Here is a 21,632-nt window from a genome sequence, read left to right on the forward strand (position 1 = left end):
GCGGGGCGATGGCGTCACGGCGAGAGGCGCCGATTGGATGACGTCATCAGAGGAGGGGGACGGTGCCCGGGAAAGTCCCGGCGCTTCAGCCTGGGTGATGACGTCAGCGGGAGCTGTCGCGCAGTGGTGACGCCAGTGGCGGGATGGGTCCGGACCATGGTGAGTCCTGGGGGGCGCTCGATCCGGGCCGGGCCCGGGGCTGGGGGTGCTCAGCCGCAGAGGAGAATCCCCGGGGAGCCCCTGCCAGGACCCAGCGGGGCTCCAGGAGAGCTGCAGAGGGACTGGGAACAAGGGAGGGACAGGACACAGGGAATGGCTTCCACTGCCAGAGGGCAGGGCTGGATGGGGGATTGGGCAGGAATTGTTCCCTGGGAGAGTGGGCGGGCCCTGGCACAGGGTGCCCAGAGCAGCTGTGGCTGCCCCTGGATCCCTGGCAGTGCCCAAGGCCAGGCTGGACGGGGCTGGAGCAACCCGGGACAGTGGGAGGTGTCCCTGCCATGGCTGGGGTGGAATGGGATGAGCTTTAAGGTCCATTCTAACCCACACCAGTCTGTGATTCTGCGATTTTATTTTTTATTCTGATGATTTAATTTATTATTATTCTATGGGCACATGGTGATGGCAGCTGTTTGCAGCTCCGACAGCTCCCAAGGCTGGATTCCCTCCAGGCTGGGCCCTTGCTGTGTCAGAGCCTGGCTGGGAGCTCTGTGTGTGATCACACCTTTGTCTGTCCCTGAGCCTCCAGGCTCTGCCCCCGCCCCCTCAGGTGATGGAGGAATCCCAGGGCACACAGGAACGTTACACCCATGTTGGAATCTTTGGCTTTTTTCTGCTCCAAGATCAGGGCAAATAAAACTCAGGAGATGTTGGTTTTGAAGTCTCAGTCTGAAATTTTTAATCTTTATTTATTACAAACTCACGAGATGTGAGTTCTCTCTTACAAGTGGGGAAAGTGAGTTAAAGTAGTGTCTGTTCAAGGCAATTTAAGTCCCAATTATCCAATAAACAGTTGATATCTATATTATTTATGTTTCTATCCCAAATGTGATCACCTGAAACCTGTAATGCAGACCTCTTTGTCCCAATAGCAGAAAACCACCCAGATTTATGAAGAAGGAAGAAGAAGGTGCAAAAAAGACAACTAATCCACACCCAAAGTTCTCCATCTTGGCTCCCATATGTAACCATACACTAAAATCCCAAATCTAAGTTTTTCACCCTGTGACATCACACAATACCATCCAAACTACATCCCCATGATCCCAGTACTATCACTCATTTTTGAAAGCCTGTTTCAAGATCTCAGGTCAAATGCAGTGCTTCCCTGAACTTCTGTGCCTGTCAGCACAGTGTCCAAAATTCTCAGCAGCTAGAGTTCCCACGCACCCAGAATTGGGGAGCAGCTGATCCCGGGGCTGTGCTCAACCTGTGCTAGTGAAGGCAGTTCAGTGGGGCAGGGTGTGGATTTTAGTCTGTCCTGGCCATGGGGACAAGGAGCACAGTAGTGTCCCTGCTTATGCTGTTGGCTGGGACTCGGGATCGGTTCCTCAGTGCTGTACAGGGGTGGGAAGAGAGCCTGGGAGCCTTGAATCCCACTGCTGGATCCCAGCGCTTCACCCTCCCTGTGCTGGCTGGGTGCTGTGTCAGCCCCCGGGGGGATCACTGCTGTTCGGCCCGGGGCAGCCTCAGCCCTGCCTCCCCTCCTGTCCCTTCCCTCCCGTGGCTTCCCTGCTGTTGTCTTTTGCAGATGGCAGAACGGAGACTCCTTGTGCTTTTTGGCAGCCAGACCGGGACAGCTCAGGACACGGCGGAGAGGATTGGCAGGGAGGCCAAGCGCCGGCACCTGCAGTGCCGAGTGGAGGCCTTGGACAGCTGTGACGTGGTGAGGGGGACATGGGGGCTGCTCCGGGCTCTGCTGCTCCTGCTCCATCCCCACCAGCCCCAGGGGCAGGGACACCTCCCGTGGGACCGTGGAATCATAGAACAAGCTCAGTGGGAAGCGACTCATGAGGATCATCAAATCAACTCCTGGCCCTGCCCAGGACACCTCCACAATCCCACCCTGTCCCTGAGAGTATTGTCCAAACACTGTTGAGCTCAAACAGGCTCAGTGCTGGTTGCTCCAAGCCCTGTCCAACCTGGCCATGAACACTTCCAAGGTTGGGGCGCCCAAAACTTCTCTGGGCAACGTCACAGGGAAGAATTTCTTCCTAATATCTGAGCTAAACCTACCCTCCTTCAGCTTATGGACATTGCCCTTTGTCCTGTTGCTCCATTCCCTTATCCCAACACCCTCTCCAGCTCTCCTGGAGCTCCTTGAGGCACTGGAGGGGGCTCTGAGGTCTCCCTGGAGCCTTCTCTTCCCCAGGCTGAGCACCCCCAGCTCTCCCAGCCTGGCCCCAGAGCAGTTTGAAGGACGCTGACCTGACTCTGCCGTGTCTGTACCCACAGGCCAACCTCATCCATGAGCCTTTGGTGGTGTTTGTGTGTGCAACCACTGGCCAGGGAGACCCACCTGACAACATGAAGGTAGGACGTGCTCCTGCCCTGTTGCTTTTGTGTTCCTGCTGCAGAGCTTTCTCTCCTGAAGCAGCTCGAGCAGGGGTTATTTTTGCTGGGAGGGCTTTGCAGCAGCACCAGTCACATCCCAGGGAACATGAGCAGGGGGCTGCTGAGGTGTTTGCAGGGGGCACTTCTGCAGAAAGCCATGCTCCCCAGTCTGCTGGGATTCAGGAGGCCCCAGTAGGTGGGTGAACAGGAATGCAGGGACAAGCAGCCAGGGAGGTGCCATGGCAGCAGCAGGCTGTGTCCCTCACAGATGTTCTGGCGGTTCCTGTTCCGGAAGAACCTCCCTGCCGGCTCTCTGTGCCAGCTGGACTACGCCGTGCTGGGCCTCGGGGACTCCTCCTACCCCAAGTAAGCAGCTCTGCAGCTCCTGGGCAGCTGCTCCTCACAGCTCTGTCTGCAGCAGAGAGCAGAGTGGCTGGAGAATGAAGGGGGTAAAGGGAGACAGAATCTGATTCTGGAGCAGCAGCTCAGACAAAATGTAATTCCCACCAGCCTTAAAAATCCTTGCCCTGTCCCTCCTAAGCCCCAGGAATTAGGCTTCTGCCCTTTTTTTTCTTCCCAACCTCACCAAGGATGCTTTGCTACAGTGGGTCAGACATCATGTGTCAGTCAGTCATCACAGCTATGGGCCAAGGCAGCAGGAGACATCAAGGTGGCAGCCAGCCCTGTTGGTCTCTCCCAGAAGATTGTTCCTGTGTGCCTCAAAGAGCTCTAGTGGGAGGGATGGGTGTGTCTGAGCTCTGTAGGGCAGTGAGGGGCTGGAGGGAAGGAAATGTTCTGTGGCCTAGGGCACAAGCTGAAGGGAAGCTGGACCTCCCCTTGTCCCATCTCGGGTCTAGGCACAGGCTGTGAGGGCCAGCAAGTGGCACCCAGCTGGTTCTGTGAACTGGCACAGGCTGGGCAGGGCAAGGGCCAGGTCACAGTGTTGGCTCTGCCTGTGTGCTGCTCTGGTGGCCCTGGCAGTGTGTGCTGGTGCTATGGCAGTGCCTGCTGTGCTGCTGGACCAGCCCTGCCCTGTGTTATTCTCTGCTCAGGTTTAATTTCGTTGCAAAGAAACTGCACAAACGGCTGCTCCAGCTCGGGGGCAACCCACTGCTGCCAGTGGCCTTGGGAGATGACCAGCATGACCTGGGGTAAGAGCCCAGAGGGGTGGCAGGGGGGCCCTGGGGTGCCCTGCAGCTATGTCCTGGGGCTGATGGCAGGGCTGTGTGCTGCTCCCACAGCTCTCTGGGAACGTGCTGATCTCTGCTCATAACTTTCCTGTGCCAAGACCTGGGCCACCTGCTTCTCCAGGGTGTCCCATGACCCTCAGAACGTGGCCATGACCCCTGGCTCAGCCCTAGCCCTGTTCAGAGCAGGGCATGGCTGTGTCACACAGCCCTGTACCTGCAGGCGTTGTGGCAGCCTCAGCTGTGCTCACCTGGCATGGGGCAAAGGCTGTGGATAGCTCAGGGACTCAGTGACCCCACAGGTGCTGCTCAGGGGCTGGAAATCCTGTTTAGGTGTCAGTGGTTGGGCTCTGGAGAGCAAGTGAGTGCTTAGATTGGCTGAGATATGTTTCTTCCCAGGCTTGAAGTTAGAAGGGACTGGCCTCAGGTGACTGTGGGGATGGTTGTTGCGCTCATGCAGGGGTAGTGGGGCTTGACCTTGAAGGGATAATGTTGCTGCAGCCTGAATTTCCCACTTGCAGGCCAGATGCAGTGGTTGATCCCTGGCTTGTGGCTTTATGGGACAAGATCCTTGCCTTGTATCCTCTCCCTCCTGGCCTTGAGATCATCAGTCCCAACGTGTGGTGAGTGCAGATGGTGAGCAGGGACTGCTGGGGCTGGCTGGGGTGAAAGGCTCTGCTTCCTTGGCTGTTCTCCAGAGTGGAGACATGCTCTGCTCGGAGCAGGAATATTCCCCACACAGCTTCTGGTGTCCCTAGTGTGCTTTGGCCACAGGTGGCCCATCTCTCTCTGGATGGGTGTTCCCTTGTCCCCTGGGGGTGTGACAGCTGCCCCAGCCGGGTTCTGCCCATCTTGCTGTCCTGATGTGCCTTTGGCCCTGGCAGAGCGTGTGTGCCCAGCCAGCCTCCCCCTGCCTGCTCTGGAGTCTTTGGGGTCTCCTCCTGGCACTCTCCATTGCATTCCCTTACACAGGCCAGCTCCAGGGGACAGGGATAATGGCTGGTGGATACAGTGGGACACTCCAGGCCTCTCCCTGCCTCTCCTCTTGCAGTAGCAGAGGAGCTGTGGCGTGGAGGTAACCCCTCTGCATTGCTCTCCTCCCCGCAGCCTGCCCCCCAAATACACCCTGCGCTACCTGCCTGAGGACTCCCCACAGCCCGAGAGTGACCTGCTGCAGCCAACAGCCCCCCGGGCTGCTCCCTGCGAGCTCCATCCCTTCGCTGCCCGCGTGGTGTCCAACCAGAGGGTCACGGCACCATCCCATTTCCAGGATGTCCGGCTCATCGAGTTTGACATTGCAGGCTCAGGGATCACGTGAGCATTTTTCTGACTCCCCCAAGCTCGTTGTGTGGGACCAGGTGTTCTGGAGCCTGCCCTCCTCTTCTGCTGCCCTTCCTCACTGCTACCTGGGGCTGCAGTCTGGCGGTCATGGTTCCTGCTGCGAGTCCCCCTCCATGGTGTGGGGCTCTTGCCCATGGACCTGCTCCCTTTGCCCATCAGAGCAGTTGGTGGCATTGGGAATTTGCCTCCCCTGGTGTGGGTGCTGGCCTGTGCTGTGCCTATGGCTCTGCCCCTGGCTGTGCTCGGCAGCTCGCCCTGCATCCCCAGGTTCAGTGCAGGGGACGTGGTGATGATCCAGCCCCAGAACTGCCCCGAAGATGTGCAGCAGTTCTGCCAGCTCCTGCGCCTGGAGCCACACAGACGCTTTGTGCTGGAGCCCACGGAGCCTGGTAGGTTCAGCTTGCTGCTCCTTCTCCTTTCTGCTGAGATAGGACATCCCCTGAGCTCTGGTCCAGCCTGGAGTTCTGCTCTTCCTTTGCTGTAGACCTGGTTGGGCGTGTTGGATGGATACAGGACACCTGCCTGTCCTTCCCTCCAGTGCTGTGTGTGTGGATCCTGTGCAGAGCCAGTGTTACTGGAGGATTCCAGCAGTGCCAGGCTCCACCTGGGCCTTGTGCCTTGGCAGCCCCAGCACAGAGTGGGGAGGATCCTGCAGCCTCCTCAGCCCCAGGTCCAAACTGGGAATCCTGTGCTTCCTTGCATGGGGTGTGCAGGTCTCCCCACTCTGCCTGTGCTCCAGGGACTTCCTGAGGGGCTCCTGCAGCCACAAACCAGCACAAGCAACCAGGGGACTCCCTTGAAGGCCCCCCAGAGCTCTTGGTGCCTGCATGGAACAGGAAGAGTTTTTCTCCTGGCCCCTGAGCACCCATTCTGCCTCCAGCTTCCCTGTCCATGCTGGAATTCTGGAATTTTTGCCTGGCACACAAACCCAAGAGAAATTCAGGCTGCTCCTCACGGCCTTGGGAGAGACATGGGAGACACAGACAGGCCTGACACGTGACACTGCTGGTTATTTCCACTGCATTGTGTGCAGGCAGGGCAGGAGCCATGTGAATAAGGCATTATCCCTTTTGGCACCTGCCAAAATAAGGGACAGTTGAACACTGCTGAATTCCTCTGTTTCAAACTTGTGGGCTTGAAAAGCAAACTGGGGAGAGCAGAAGGGAGTGGAGGCCCATGGTGGGAGCAGGCATGGATGGAGTTGGCTCCAGTAGCACGTGGGTGCAGCATGTGGTGCTGCAGGCCATAGGGCTGCCCTGCTCTGGGGACAGCAGGTAGGCAGGTGCTGGCCCTGAGCTGTCCCCATTGCCTTGCCTGGCAGGCACATCCCTCCCTCCCCTCCTGCCACAGCCCTGCACCATCCAGTACCTGGTCACACACTACCTGGACATCTCTTGTGTGCCACGGCGCTCCTTCTTTGAGCTCCTGGCCTACTTCTCCACGAATGAGCTGGAGCGGGAGAAGCTGCAGGAGTTCAGCTCAGCACAGGGCCAGGAGGAGCTGTACAGCTACTGCAACCGGCCCCGCAGGACCACGCTGGAGGTGAGCCTGGGAGCAGGGCAGACCTGCCCACTGAGGGCTGTTCTGGGGCTGGAAGCACCTAGGACACCATCAGCTGTAATTCCTTGGCTGAGGAATTTAGTCTTCACCCACTTTCTGAAGTGTCCATGGATTTCCACCAGCAGTTAAGACCAGCTCTAGATCCTTGTGGGTTCTTGGGTGGGCTCTGGGGAGCAGAGGGCAGTGCAACAGGGTGGTTGGTGCTCAGAGGTGCCCCGTGTGGTGCCTTTGGCCGAGGGCAGCATGGCACAGCTGGGTGGGACAGCATCTGGCACCCTGGGGGCAGGAATGCTGCCTTCTGGGGTCACCAGGCCTCACCCTCTTGGCTTTGCAGGCCTTGTGGGATTTCCCTCACACCACGTGTGCCATCCCAGCTGATTACTTGCTGGACCTCATCCCTCGCATCAGACCCCGCGCCTTCTCCATCGCCTCCTCCATGCTGGTAAGAGCTCAGCCCTTCTGGCCTCATTTCAGACTCTGAACAGGCGGTCTGGCAGGGCCTGGGCTGACTGTTGGTGCAGATGTTCCCTGGAGCCTCCACAGCCCACCCAAATCCCTGCTCTGCCCTGAGCCTGCAGCAGCCTGATGTGCTGGATGCAAACTTCAGGCCTAGGCCAGCCTTCAGGTTAGGAGACTTGCTCTCCTGCAGCCCTGCAAGTGCCAGGACTGTCCCAGCACACCTCAGAGGTCTGGTATCGCTGTCCCTGGGTGCAGTGGGATGTGGTGGCACCTGAGTGTCCCGGGAGCTGGGCAAGGGGGAGTGCCGCTCCCTGCTCCTGCTGGGAGGTGGCAGTGGGACCGGCCCGGCTGCCTGCAGGCTCAGCCCATGCACGGCTGGATCTGTCCTCCACGGGAGCCTCTTGGGTTGGACAGTCACCATCACTGTTGCCAGCTTTGCAGAGCATTCCTGTAGCAGTGGTTCTCCAGGAAAACTCCCTTCCCCATTGGAAAGGATTTGAGCAAGGGTGGGCTCCATTGTAAGTGGCTGTGCCAGACTGGGATGGGTGTTGCATGCAGCCTGGTGGGAGCTGGGCACAGGCTTTGTCCCTGGAGGAGGTGCTGGGCTCTCCCTGAGGAGCTGTGCTGGGTGTGTGCCCATGGCTATGTGTGTGACACAGGCCCGTCCTGAGCGGATGCAGATCCTCGTGGCTGTGGTGTGCTACAAGACACGGCTCAGCAAACCCCGCCGTGGGCTCTGCTCCACCTGGCTGGCTTCTCTCAACCCAGAGCAGGGTAAGCGCTTGACTCTGTGAGAATTCTGAATGCTTTCCACATCAACCAGTGCTCATCCCTTAGGCCCGTGATGGAGCTGTGTGAGTGCTGGCCATGTGCAGGAGCTGCCTGGCTGGAGCACCAGCTCCATGGGGAGCACAGTGGCTTGACAGGATGGTCCTGCTGTCCCTCCTCACTGCCCCTCCTCATCAGAGCACACAGTGCCTCTCCAGCTTACCCTGAACTCCCGGGTTTCTCCCAGCTGCTTGACCCTGCTATCCCACTGTGGGCTGCTCCTGGTGTCCTGGAGCCCGTAGCACTCTGAGTGCTGGGCACCTCCAGTCCCATAGCCACAGCTGGTCCCTTTCACAGAATCACAGAAAAAGCTGAGTTGGAAGGGGCCCATAAGGATCATCAAGTCCAACCCCTGCCCCTGCACAGACACCCCAACAGTCCCACCCTGTGCATTCCTGAGAGCCTTGTCCAAATGCTCCTGGAGCTCTGGAAGCCTCGGGGCCTCCCTTACATCCAGCAAGGCTGGGAGCTCTGCTTGCCTCCACTGCTGTCTTCCCTGGCACAGGCTGTACGAGGAGAGGGTTGTCCCACAGCCTGTGCTGGGGGGCTCTTGCCTTGCTCTGGGCTACACTCAGGTTCTTGCAGAGGCAGTGCTGAGACAGCTAAAGTGTTTTTCACACACACTGTGCCCATGGTGCCAGGGGGTGATGAGCTGGGTCTGTTTGTGTCTTTGGAGCACCCTGAAAGAGCTGGGTGCCCACTCACCCTCTGCAGGCAGGCACAGGGCAGTGAGGTGATGCTTGTCAGTCTCTCTCTGTTTCACAGGCGATGTCCGGGTGCCTCTTTGGGTGAAGAAAGGAGGAATGAAGTTCCCAGCTGACCCTGCCACCCCTGTGATCATGATAGGCCCTGGCACAGGGGTGGCACCTTTCCGAGCAGCGATACAGGAGCGGGTGGCACTGGGATGCAGAGGTGAGGTGTGCCCCTGGGAGGCACTTGGGGTGCCCCTTGCACAGACAGGTCTGTGTCACCAGATGGAAGGATGGACTGGGGGTTTGTGAGGGTTCCACCAGGTCAGGCTTTGCTGTGTTTAGCAGAAGCAGGCTGAGCTCTGGGGAGGTGAGGCCCAGAGCTGCAGGGCAGCTCTTTGGTTTGGGTCAGACTCTGCAGAGGCTCTTTGTTGGCTCTCTGAAAGTGAACACAGGTTACTGAACTCAGCTGCTGCTGCAGCTTGCCCCGTCCTCATTCCCTTGTCTCAGGGAACAGGCAGCCCTGGGGGACACTTCCTGCCCTCTGCCTTTTTCAGCAGACAAGGGCCTGTGGGTGCCACAGCTCACTTGACTTCACGCTCACACGGCTCATGGCTCTGCAGGCCAGGGCTGTCAGCCAGGAGGCACCAGCAGTGCCCAGCACTGGTGCTCCCAGCACAGCCCTGCGCTCTGCTCCTGCAGGGAACTGCCTCTTCTTTGGGTGCCGACACAAATCCAAAGACTTCTACTGCCAGACAGAGTGGGAAGAGCTGGTGACAAAGGGCCTCCTGACACTCTTTACAGCCTTCTCCAGGGATCAGGTCAGTGCTCAGAGGAGGAGGGTGGGTACAAAAGCATCTCAGGCACCATTCATGGGACTCTGCCAGTGTGTTTGTCCCCTGTATGTGTTGGTATGACCTGTGAGGGATCTGGTGTCACAGTGGGCACCGCACTCCCCCACACACCTCAGTGCTGGCTGAGATCCCCTCCTGCCCTGCAGGGACTTGTCTGGCTAAGTTGAGCTGGAAAGGTTTCTGGGACAAGGCTGGAGAGCAGCAGAGCAGATAAGGCATTAATCAGCTTTGTTTGGCTGGACCACGTGAGTGATAAAAGGCTCCCAAGCCTCTCGAAGGGTCACCAAGCAATAACTTCTTGGTTAAGTACCACCCTCCTCACGGTGTCCCTCTGAGCCCTGGCTGAAGCTGAGGAGCTTGGCCTCTGTGCCAGCTCTCTCTGAATCCCAGATCTACAGAGCAAAGTTCCCCATGGGTATGATCACGCCCACAGCTCAGCCCCTCACTTTGCTTCGTGCTTTCCCAGCAGTGTCTCTGGTGGGCAGCCCTCATCCCCCCTTGGAGCTGCAGAGAGGCTCCCTGAGCTGGGGATCTGATTCACTGCATTCCTCTGTCCGTTGATGGCACTGGAAGCTCAGCCTGGCTTTGGAACAGAGAGATATGATAAAAAAGGAATGGGGATCTCTCAGTAGCTCAGCTGCACCAGCCCCAGCCCATTCTCCTGGCTGTGTGCATGTATTGACATGAATTCAGCCTTTTTTATCCCCTCACTTGTAAGGCAGGAGCTGGGTGCTTCTGTGAAGGCTTTCCAAGTCTGTGATGAACAGGAGCAGCATGGCAGAGAATTGTTGAAGGACCAGTGAAGGGTCACCTGCTGCTTGCTGAATCTGGAGAGCATCAAGGGCCACCTTCTGTTCTTGCTGACTGTAGAGGGACAGGACTTCCACTGGAGTGTGCCCTCTCTCCTGCTTCACAGGCTAAATCAGTTTGTCAGCAGTGTCCTCTGCCCCCAAGGCAGAGTGAGAGCACAGCCAGGTGGGATGTGCCACATTGCCTTTGGCTTCAGTTAAAGGCTTCACAGCCTTTAACTCATCAAAAAGTTTGTTGTCAAAGACCCAGGTGAGGGCTGGGATGCTCCATAAGTGAGCAAGGTTTTGCTCTTTTCTCTGAAGGCCCTTTGCAGTGACTCCCTGTTCAGCACATCCACCCACAGTGCAGATGGGTCATGGGCAAATGTGGATGCCCTGAGACATCCACGTTTGTGGACTGGGCCCCCAGTTTGTCACTGGGGTGCTCTGGTTTCTAGGTCCTTAGGTGATCCCCTTGGAGCCCTGGCTGGCTGGCACGGCCTCTGGCAGCACTGTTACTGTGACTGAAGCTGAGGGCGGCTGTGTTGCTGCCGTGGGGCGCTGCCGGGTCGGAGCTGGCCAGGGCCATCAGCCAGTGCAGCCGTGGGACCCACAGTGACCAGCTCCTGTGACAGTCTGGGCTGGAGCTGCTCAGGCTGTTCCCACATACTTCTCCAGCCTGCAGGACCTGAGCCACAGCGAGAGCTGTCCTGCCTTTGGAGAGGGGAGCATGGGGAGGAGGCTGTGCCCACGGCTCTCAGCTCACCTCTGTGCAGAATGGGGCGTGGGGGGATGCCCAGCACAGGGCCTGGCCTTCATCACAGTGTCACCTTTGTCACGGGAGCCCTCTGGGCCAGCAGTGAGTTCAGGCACGTTGGCAGTGGTGTTCTCTTGGGCAGGAGCCAGGGCTGTAGGCAGTTGCTTGGATGCTTGAAGGCTTGTGGATTAACCCTTTGGGAACTCTCCTTGACTGGGCTGTACTGTGTCCAAAGCCAGTCCTCATCCAGTCCCTGAGCACAGTGGAGGGGCAAGGACTGGGACTGAGGCTATCCCTCCAAGATTTCTTGCCCTTCCAAGCTGTTTCAGGTCTCCAGCAGTCAGTGATGCAGGGAAGGGTCTCTATCCTGTAGCAGACTTGGCACAGAGGGGCCACAGAGTCTTCTCTGCCCTGCTGGGTAGAGAGAAGAGGACAGGAGGGAAACCCTCACAGAGCCTCCCCAGGTCATGGCCCTGACCAATCAATACCCAAAGGATTTGAGGGAATGCTTGGGGCCCAGTGTTCCCCACTGAAGCTCCTGCTGCTGCACCCATCTGCCACCAGCCCATCCCAGTGCAGACATCGAGTGTGGGGTTCCTCTTCCCCACACTGGTTATTGATCCAACTGGTTCTCCCAGTGCCTTCAGTTCCAGGGGGCTGTGCTGCCCTGAGCTCTTGCAAACAGCCCCTGAAAACAGTCCTGAGAGCAGGAGCTGGGGCTGCTCCAGAGCTGGTGAGCTCAGTGCCTTGTTTCCCTGCAGGAGGAGAAGGTTTATGTCCAGCACCGCATCCAGGAGAATGGGAGACTGGTGTGGGAGCTGCTGAGCAGTGGGAATGCTCATGTCTACCTGGCTGGGTGAGTGAGAAGTCTCTGTGCAGGGCTTGGGGGAGCAGGGCTGCACATTTCTGCTCCTTTACCCACCTGGAGGCATTTCCTTGGCTCAGCCCCCTGTTACCGAGGGGCAGCTCATTCCTCCTCTCTGTATGTCCCGCTCCAGGAGCCCTAGGTTGAGAGGGATGTTTGTCACCTACCCCATGCTCCCATTACAAGGGGCACAGCTGGAACTGGTAAAGCTTCTCCAGCCAGTGCCACCTGCCCAACCCTCCCCCTGCCCAGTCTCTGACCCACAGCACATCCACACACAGGAGAGGCCTGGCCCCTGCACAGCCCTCTCCTCCAGCAGTGCTCGATGAAACTGGAGAAAAGGCTTGTGTGGCACCTGTGGCCACTTGTATGGGCAGGATCCCCAGTGCTATTGGGGCTTAGGAGCAGCTTTAGGAGCCTTGGCACATTCTCTTTGGCTCTTTGCTCCAAAGCTGCCTCCCGGGGCAGGGACGAGCCCTATTGCAGCACAGCCAGTCTCCTTGGACAGCACAGTGCCTCTCCAGATGCTTGTCTGGGGCTGGTTGCACACCTGGAGATGCTGGCCAGAAGGTGGGGTCTGGCCTCTGGGGTCAGAGCGTTGGCAGCTCTGCTCTGGGCTCTGTGCCTGTGCCCTGGGCAGAGCCCTTGAACTGCTGCACTGCAGTGAGAGGCTGCTCCCCGCTGTCCAGGGCAAGGCTTGGGAAATGCCCTGGCTCCTCGAGCTGGGCAGAGCCCGCCCATGGCGTTTGTCATGCACCCTGTGACCCGGGGAGTGCAGGCCTGGGCCTGGCTGTCGACACGAGCAGCGATTGCAGGAGGTTCTTTCCTGCAGAGGTTCTTTCCTGCAGAGGTTCTTTCCTGCCTGCACTCACGAGAGCAGGAACTCCCCTGGCGCCTCGCAGGGCGAGACTGGCCTCGCTGCATTCCTGGGAGAAGGAGATCCGTGTTTACTTCCCGGGCAGTGGAGGCCAGGTCACCCACTCCATCCTTCACTGCTGCAGCATGGGGCTTCCTGGAGCCTGAGCCCAAACTGGGCATTCCTGCCCTTGGGTCTGGCGTTTGGAGCACTTAGGGCTTGGGGTTGTGCCTCCACCCACAGACCAGATGCTGGGACTACTGAGCTGTTGGGTCATGGCTTTATTCTCTCCCTCCATTCTCTTTCCTACTTTTTGGTGCTGATGTAGATCCCCAAGGAGGATCAGTGCCTTGGAAAGAGCAGGACTTGCACAGCTGTCCCCATGGCAGATTTTGTGTGGCCATGAGGATGTTTTGGACATCAGGGTTGCTCTGAGACTCCTCTTGTTGGGTCTTTGTCCCTGGTGTGGGGTGTTCCTGAGCCCCCATCAGGCAGGTGGGATCCAAGAGCCTCATCCTCCCTGTACAAGTGACACTGCTGGTTACAGAGGACACTGTTATCCTTTCTTGAACCGCCCAAACCCTGTAGAAAGGCTCCCAGGATCACCATGCCCCTCCCTGGCCCACAGACTGAGCTGGTGCCAGGCAGGAAAGTGCAGGTGGGGGATCCTGTTTTCCCCCCAAATTCACAGTTTCAGCCAGACTGGGAGAAAGCTAAGGAAGTGAGTTCTGAGCTGTGTGACCGTGAGCAACAGCCCTGGGCCATGGGACACTTTTGTTTGCCTCCCCGAGCCAGGTGGGCCCTGGGGAGCCAGGGCTGCATCTGCTCTGTGATTGTCCTTACTTGTCTCACTCAAGGGCAAAAAGGTTGAAAATGTCTTCTTTTTTTTTTTTTTTTTTTTTTTTTTAATGTTATTTGACATGTTTTCCATCACAAAGCCCAGCTCCATTATCTTGTACTTGCATATCAGTGCCTGACTCAGAAACAATTCGACTCTTCCAAAAAAAGAAGACCTCCTTTCTGGGTATTTTGGGATGTTAATCAGCTTCAAATGCAAGTCAGAATTCTGCCTTGTTCTTGGGAAACAGCAAGGACGTTGCCAGCTGCTCGTGCCAATTGGAGCAGGCTGGGAAATTTTTTATTAGATTTTTTTTGTCGCACAGGCAGTTCATCAAATGAAACTCTCTCCAGGAAAAAAAATGTCTGAATTTCTGATTTCCCCTAAGAAATAATTGTGCTTGAAAGCACTGAGTTCTATTTGGGTATTCTCTACACAGGGGCTTGACGTTTTCTCCAGCATTTCTCTGATTTTGAGGTTTGAACTGGCATTGCTTCCAAATGTCACCATCAAACCAATCATTCTGGATTTCTTGAGAGCGGGCAGCAGCAGGATGGGAGCAGCTGCTCCTGCCCAGCTGAGGATCAGACATGTCTGACATTGAGTGATTCCAGAGATGAAACGACAGGTTCCTGCCCTCCTGCTAATAAATTCTAACCCATGCATGTTGCCCATGTCTCTCTAATGAGGATGCTGGCAAATGGAGCTGTGTGGGGCTGGTGTTTGGGCTCCTGACCTGTGAGGCTCCTTCCCTGGGATCTGGGGCCCATGGCCGTGTTTTTGCTTTCACATGTCCATGCCAAAGGCCCTGCTCTTGAGGGAGTGGTAGGAGCTGCCTCTCAAGCCTGTCATTTACCCTGTGCCAGGCAGCCTGTGGCAGGACGAGGCAGGTTCCCACTGCCCTGTGGTGGGCTTGGCCACAGGGCGTGCTGACTCCTGATCCCAGAGTACTGGGGCTGCTGCTCTGCCCCCCTGTGTTCCTGCTCACCCTCTGCTGTGTCCTGCTCTCTCCCCAGGAATGCCAAGGAGATGCCAGCAGCGGTGGCTGAGGCCCTGCAGTCGGTGTTGCAGCTGGAGGGTGGCCTGTCCCCCTCGGAAGCAGAGGAGCATTTAACAGCCCTGGAACGGTCCCAGCGCTTCCAGTCTGAAACCTGGTCGTGAGCCTGGCTCCCTGATTCCCCCTCCCCACAGACTGCCTGAATAAAGGAGCCAGCAAAGGGATCTGCCTCTGTCATCCTTCTTGGACTGGGATTACCCCAGTCAGAATGGGGGTGAGTGTGCCCACACCCCACCAGAGCAGGGCCAGAGGTCTCTTGGGGGTGCTGCTGGTTGGCTTCAGCATGGGACTGATCTACCCCCTCGTGCCCCAGCCCCAGGGGTCCCTGTGTGGAGTGGGTGGCACCCAAGGGCATTGCTGGAGCCGTGGCAGTGGCAGTAGCCCCTGTTTGTGGCAGGACCAGGGGAAGGGAAGTGTTGCATGAGAGTCTCTCCACCCCGACATTACTCAGCAGTGCTTGCTGCAGGAGGAGGCTGCCTGGACAGACCTGTTCCCCCTGTCTCTGGTGGCCAAGGCCTGCAGGGACAGGCACAGGAGGAAGCCTCGATGCCTCTGTCTCTGCTGCCAGTTCATCATCCTGAGCGTGCTGGGGTCTGAGCTCTGAGTTCCTGCTGACTTATCCCCTTCCCTGAGTGCCTGCTCAGCTGCATCTCTCCTCCACCCCATCCTGGGACCTGCAGCCTCGAGGCTGTGCACCCTCCTGGCCCTGCCCATGCCCCAGTGGGACCAGTGCCACCCCCTTCCTCCCCCAGTTCAGCGAACTGGGTGCCACTGTGTAAATAGCAATTAGGACCCAGGACATGAATCAGCAGGGACATTCCCTGGGAGCAGGCTCGGACAGGAAAGGACAGTGGTGTCACACCATGCCTGTGACCCAGCCACCCTCCCACGGCCGAGTCATGGGATCCTGCAGGGGCAGGCAGTGCCCAGGGCATTGCTCGAGCTGTGGCACCACAGTGAGGGGGAACAGGGTGGTTTGGGGACACCCCACCCCACTGCTTTGCTCTGAGCAGCTCTTGCACTTGCACACCCTGGCTGGGCTGTGTCCCCATGTGCCAGGGACACGGGGGCAGTGCAGAGCTGCTGCATGGCAGTCGTCACCCTGGTGCCACCATCCCCTCATCTGGGATTCTGTCCAAGTGGGAAATCTGGAAGGAAACTTCCAGGCCCTGCTGTGTGAGACATGGCAAGGAGAGGTGGCCCAGCACAGGCCCCAGCCCAGGGGACAGGGAATTGGATGGAGGCAGCACAGGGCCTGTTCTGGGAACTCCTGGGGTAGTGCAGGGTTCATGCTGGGGGCTGCACGGGGGTCTGAGCTGGGGGACTGCACAGAAGGAGCACAGGGCCATGTTGGGAGGCTGTACTGCTGGAGCACAGGACCATGCTGCCGTGTCCCAGGGACAGTGGTGTGGGCAGCACTGGCCACAGAGGTGACTCCACTTGTGCTGGGCAAGGAGAAGAGGCGGCCGTGGGCCCAGCTCCTCCCCAGCTCCGGCGGGAGCTGATTGGTGCGGGCATGGCCGCCTGCCCCAGGCTCCCTGCATTTGAGCCGCTTCCAGAAGCTGACAAACCAGACTGGTTACAGGCAGGCTCGGCCCAAGCCCTGCCTGGCCCACGGCAGGAGGCAGCTGCCTGCACAGCTGCCCGCCACGCCTGCACCCTTCTGGCACAGCGGGCAGCACCCGGCAGCACCCAGCTCAGTGCCCTCTCCTCTGGACCGTGGCGGGTCAGTACTGCTTTGGTGCTGGGGAGGAGGAAGAGGAGGAGGAGGAGGAGGAGGAGGAGGAAAAGGCTGTTGGATGCTTACGGTGCTGCCTCTCTTGGGTGGCCTCTCAGTGACGGTGATGGGGCTGCACCCAGTGTCCCAGGCTCCTGACCCCCTGCTCTGGGAGGACGCCCTGAACCGCACCGGTGGGACGTTGGGACTCTGTGTGGACACTGCTGCCTTCAAACCCTTCAGGCAGCCTTGCTGAAGGGGCCTCCTGCCCTGGAGCAGCACCCACGTCCCGCACCCAGCCCCGAAGGGCCCCGGTGGGCGCGGGGCGAGCGGGGTGGCTGCTCTGGCCACCCTGATGGAGCCAGCGGCAGGCAAGAAGGCAGAACCTGCCCTGCTGCTGGTGCAGGCGGCTGATGGGGAAGGCTGTGCCAGGCAGCAGTACGAGAGAGAGACTGTGGGGTCAGGGGACCCTGGGGAGCTGCCCCGACACTGTGGAGAGGCGTCTGCTGCTGCCTGGAGATGCTGGGAGCTGCCACCGGCGGAGGATGCCAGGGAGCCGCTCCTGCCCGGGCATGAGGAGCCGCCTGCCCTCGGTGCCTCCCTGCCTGCGGGGCAGGCCCCTCCCGCTGCCGACACCACCGGGCCCGTCCTGCCCCGCGGGGAGAGCCCATCGCTCGGCTCCGGAAGAGTCTCCATCTCCGTGCTGAGTCTGTTCGGCGAGGCGGAGGAGGCATCGTGCGATGGGGAGGCGGCAGCAGCAGAGCCGTGCCCCGTGCCGGCGGGAAGCGAGGATGAGTGCCCCATCTGCACGGAGCCCTACGACGAGCAGCGGCACAAGCCGGCTGTGCTGAACTGCAGCCACGGGCTGTGCTGCGCCTGCCTGCGGGCCATCATGGACACGGCCACCGGCGCCGAGCTCGGCCGCGTGCGCTGCCCCATCTGCCGCCAGAAGACGCCCATGCTGGAGTGGGAGATCTGCAAGCTGCAAGAGGAGCTGCTCCTGCTGCATGCCCAGCCCGGCTCCCCCGGTGCCCTGGCCACCTCCCAGCCCCCTGCCTTGCCGCCCCGGCGGCCAGGCCTGGCTGGCGCCCTTGAGCATCGTTTCCAGGTGCGCTTCCACACCAGCCGCATGTTCGGGTGCCTGCCCTGCGTGCGGTACCCGCCCTGCCTGATCCGCGCCCTGGCCCGGCTGGAGCGGCGCTGCCGCTGCTGCTACCTCCTGGTGTTGGCGCTGCTGCTGGCGGCAGAGATGCTCAGCCTGCTCCTCATCTTCCTCCCCATCGTCCTCATGGTGATGCTCTTCCTCATCCTCGACAAATAACGCTGGCTTTGTGTCCTCAGGCTGAGCGTGTGTGGGGAGAGGAGCCCAGCTCCAACTCTGCCCACGGCTGTATTTCCAGCTTGGGACAAGCCTGTGACCCTGGTGCCTGGGACACCTGGCACTGCCAGTGAGCCCAGAGCAGGTGAGGCATCGGAGGAGCAGGAGCAGTCAGCAGAGGGAGGTGACCCTGGAGCTGAGCATCACCTGCCCCGGGCTCCAGGTGACACATGACTGCCACAGCCGAGGGGGGATGGAGCGGGAGCCCTTCCTGCCCTGGGGCACATCCCTGGCCTGGGGGCCCGGGACCAGAGAGGCTCTGCGGGCAGAGCAGGGCTGTGCCGTGGGCAGTGCAATTGGCTGTGCCGTGGGCTTTGCCATGAGCTGTGCCAGCTGCACCCGGGACAGACAGGCTGGGATCCCCCAGCATAGACTGAAAATACAACCTGTGTTTGTACCTCAGCCATGTCCAGCTGACTTCAGGGCCTGGGCTGAGCATGTCCCCTTGGGCCAGCAAGTGACACAAGGAGAGGGTGGGCACAGCCAGTGGTCCCCAGCCACCCTACAAAGGGTGTATGCTCCACCAAGACACCTCCCAGCCCTTGCTGAGCCGTGCCAGCCTGTGCTCAGACCATGCCCTTAAGGGAGATAAGTGAGCAAACACTGCTCTGTCCCTGCTATACCTGGGTGGAGGAGCCTGTTGTGAGTGGCACCAGGGCTGTGCCCACATGGGGCCTGCCATGGAGTAGGAGTGTCCCAGGGGTGAGCAGGATCTGGGCTCTGCATTTGACTGCTGGCCTCGTGTGGGGGCCACACACCAGCCAGGTGATGTCACAGTGTGGCTACTCTGCACCTTTGTTCCTCCACACTCCTTGGGGAAACCTGTACCCCAATGGGACAGGGATGGGGATCCTCCCAGGCTTTCAGCCACCTTTGGGCTGGTGGTGGGTGGCAGGGAGTTGTCAGATCCTCGAGATTCTCCCAGGATTCCATTTTGTGGGTGCTGACACCCACCTCCACAGCCTGGAATGTGCAGCAGTCTGTTTGTCGCTGCTGGCCTCCTCTGGGTGTCCTGCCAAGGCTCTGTGCTGACCCCAGGCCGATTCCTGCCTCCCTGTGCTGTCATCCGTCTGTCCCACTCAGCTCAGCCCTGCTGAGGGGCTGGTGACACTGCTGTGCCCTGTCCTCTTGCCTGGCTGTGCTGGGCTTGTACAACCATCTCCATGTCCCAGCTTTGCCCTTCTCCCCCGGAAACACCACGTGGGCACCTCCCCAGGGCTGTGGGGGACAGACTACAGGGTGCCAGCCTCCTGACCCCTTTCCCCTTCCTCCTGCCCAGAAGCTGGGGGGGGGGGGTGCAAAGCCAGCAAGCACTGCTGTGCCGACACAGCCCCAGAGAAAACCCATGTCCTTGTGCCCAGGAGGGCAGGGACTGGGGCTGTTGGCTTTGCAAGGACACTGGTACCACTCAGCATCAGCACAGCCATGGGCTGCTCTGGCAAAGTGCTGAGGCATAGGGTAGGAGCAGGGCACCCCAAAACAGGTCAGGTCAGGAGGCAGAAGCAGATGGGTCCCTCCTAGCCCTGGTGGCACCAAGGAATATTTATTTATACCAAGTGGAGCAGCTCCATCAGGAGAAGTGCCAGTTCAGCCCTGGCTGGGGTGTTTTTGGCTCCATGGAGCCTGTGGGGAGGGGGAGCTCAGACACCCAGGGGGCCCTGTCACCATGTGGGAGCCTTGTGTCCCTGCTGTACATTGTGTGGGGGTGTTGGGGTGAACCAGGCCAGAGTTGCCCCCACAGGACACCCCGAGCACCCCTGTGCTCCCTGAGCCAGCTGTTGGCACCTCTGGGTGCTGAAAGCTGAAGGGCACCTCCACCCCCCCAGAAGGGGGTCCCTGTGGGCTGTGGTGTGGGATGGACCCTGTGGGTGATGTGGAGCCTGGCTGAAATGTCCACTCCCAGGACTGGGTTATATTTAGCACCCTGAGATAAAGGTGAGCAGGGCTGGGGGCTGACAGGGCTGACCCAGGGCTGAGGTAGGGCTCTTGCTGTGGGCACAGCACAGCCCCCCAGACCCACCCAACCTCCCCACTTGCAGCCCCATCCCCTCTCCCCTGACACCCTATTGCACCATCCCAAATGTGTCCTTGCATCCCCCTGCTGGCACCAGGTGATGGGTGTCCCCAGACCAGTGATTTGGCTGTCCCCATCCGGGCACGGACCTGCCCGTTCTCTCCTGGCCTCTCCCAGTGCAGCCTGGCGTGTCCCACCTGGGTCCTGCTCTGGCCAGAGGCTTCCCCATCCCAGCTGCAGCACAACCAGCAGCACCTTCCCGTCTCCACTCCGGGGCCGTGTCCCCACCCTGCACGTCCGGAGCGTGACCAGAGGGCCAGCAGCCACCGGGCCAGCAGCCACGGGGCCAGCACGGGGAGGGACACGGGGCTGGGCAGTGAGCAGGACAGCCACCCCTCTCCTGGATTTGACCCCAAGGAAGCACCCAAGCTCAGCAGTCCCAGCGGCAGGGCCAGCTCTGCCCCGGGGACCTGTCCCAGCCTCTCGGCCCCGTGCCACCACCCATTACCCACCCATTACCCATTACCCATTACCCATTACCCATTACCCTGTCACCGCAGGCCCGCGCAGTTGTGCAAGCAGGTGCCGGCACTTCGCAAGCAGCTTCCTGTCCGCTGGAACGGCCCTTTGGGGCTGTGACCGCCCCGGTGCTTTGAGGCCGCGTGTCCCCGAGGAGGGCACAGTCCTGGTGCTCAGCCGCCTCCCTGCAGCTGGGCACGGCGCTACCGCATCGCCCAGCGCAGCCTCGACTGCGCCGCGGCCACATCCTCCCCGCTCGCATCCGTGGGGAACTGGTCCTATTGTGCAATCTCTGGATGGGGCTGGTGGGGCCCTCACACGGGGACTGGCCTGGGCACTGCCCAGCGCTGCCACCGCCCCTGCAGCAGAAGAGCAGCCCCAGCCCTGAGCCGCGGGCACCAAGCAGCCGGGCCGCAGGAGCTGCTGTTCACAGAACCACAGAATGCACTGGGCCCATCAGGATCATCCAGTCCAACTCCTGTCCATGCACAGACAGCCCAACAATCCCAGCCTGTGCCTGAGAGCGTTGTCCAAATGCTTCTGGGGAGAATGACTGGCAAACACCGTACCCTGAACCCATGCCAAAGGCTGGGCCCAAACCAGCCCGATCCTGGCACTTCCCGTCTGAAATGAGGACATTTGGGAAAAGGGTCATGCCCAGGAGCAATTTAACTCCCCACCTCCCTCCTCCGATCATAAGCCAAACTGGACGCTGGGAGAGCCCAGAGCTTCATGCCAGCCTGGGACAGATGTTACAATGAGGAGATTTTACAACCAGCTCACCTGGGAACATCTGGGAGCGTCTCTGCTCTCATGTGGCCAAAACTGCTCCTGCAGCAATGTCCAGGCTATGCTGAAGCAGCTCGTAGGACTTGGAGGTCTTTAAAAACTTAGCGTGGAGGCACAAAGCTCAGAATGGCCATGGGAGCATTTTAGGGGATATGAAAGGCTTTTAGTTCACCTGCATCTGTGACACAAGGGCTGGCACCACCCCATGTCCCTGTCCTCTGCAGCAAACCTGGCCCCTCTTCCAGCAAGTGCTTATTCGAGGTTAATAGGGCAGGAGAAATGGGCTCTCACCCAGTACTGGCTCCTGAAAGGCCCTATTTCTTCCTTAATTGCAACTCAAAATCAAATTAGCAGTTTTAAATTTACTCTGTGGCCCAGAGGTGCCACGAGGGTAGGGGAGAACACTTTGTATCCTTTGTCATTCTGTAATAAAAAGGGTAAATTCCTACTGAGGGCAAAATTGCTGCCACATCTGGTCTTGCTGGCCCACAGTATTAGTAATTTTTGGGGACAGAGATGCTCAGCATGGATTTAATATGAGTTTTTGGGGTATCAGAGTTCTTTATCCTGGATTTGGCATGAGTCT

The 21,632-nt window shown here is 59.3% G+C and overlaps 2 protein-coding genes across 3 annotated transcripts; both read left to right on the forward strand.

Moving 5' to 3' along the window:
* The first annotated feature begins 27 nt into the window (after positions 1 to 27).
* Positions 28 to 14,794, forward strand: NDOR1 (NADPH dependent diflavin oxidoreductase 1). 2 transcript variants are annotated; one of them, XM_063409166.1, is made up of 15 exons: positions 28 to 159; positions 1,748 to 1,882; positions 2,452 to 2,529; positions 2,819 to 2,916; positions 3,603 to 3,701; positions 4,259 to 4,360; positions 4,845 to 5,051; positions 5,346 to 5,467; positions 6,400 to 6,620; positions 6,973 to 7,080; positions 7,757 to 7,871; positions 8,691 to 8,837; positions 9,317 to 9,435; positions 11,775 to 11,869; positions 14,589 to 14,794. In XM_063409166.1, exons 1-15 carry the CDS (start codon positions 157 to 159, stop codon positions 14,731 to 14,733), a joined length of 1,794 nt encoding a protein of 597 aa, XP_063265236.1. In that variant the 5' UTR covers positions 28 to 156; the 3' UTR covers positions 14,734 to 14,794. The 2 variants fall into 2 exon arrangements, with proteins under 2 accessions (XP_063265236.1, XP_063265237.1); XM_063409167.1 differs by lacking the exon at positions 9,317 to 9,435.
* A 1,448-nt stretch (positions 14,795 to 16,242) lies between these two features.
* Positions 16,243 to 21,382, forward strand: LOC134556820 (uncharacterized). The gene has a single exon (XM_063409168.1). It carries the CDS (start codon positions 16,702 to 16,704, stop codon positions 17,665 to 17,667), a length of 966 nt encoding a protein of 321 aa, XP_063265238.1. The 5' UTR covers positions 16,243 to 16,701; the 3' UTR covers positions 17,668 to 21,382.
* Positions 21,383 to 21,632: the final 250 nt, after the last annotated feature.

The sequence above is a fragment of the Prinia subflava genome, chromosome 12 (assembly GCF_021018805.1).
Source record: "Prinia subflava isolate CZ2003 ecotype Zambia chromosome 12, Cam_Psub_1.2, whole genome shotgun sequence".
Lineage (NCBI taxonomy): Eukaryota > Metazoa > Chordata > Aves > Passeriformes > Cisticolidae > Prinia > Prinia subflava.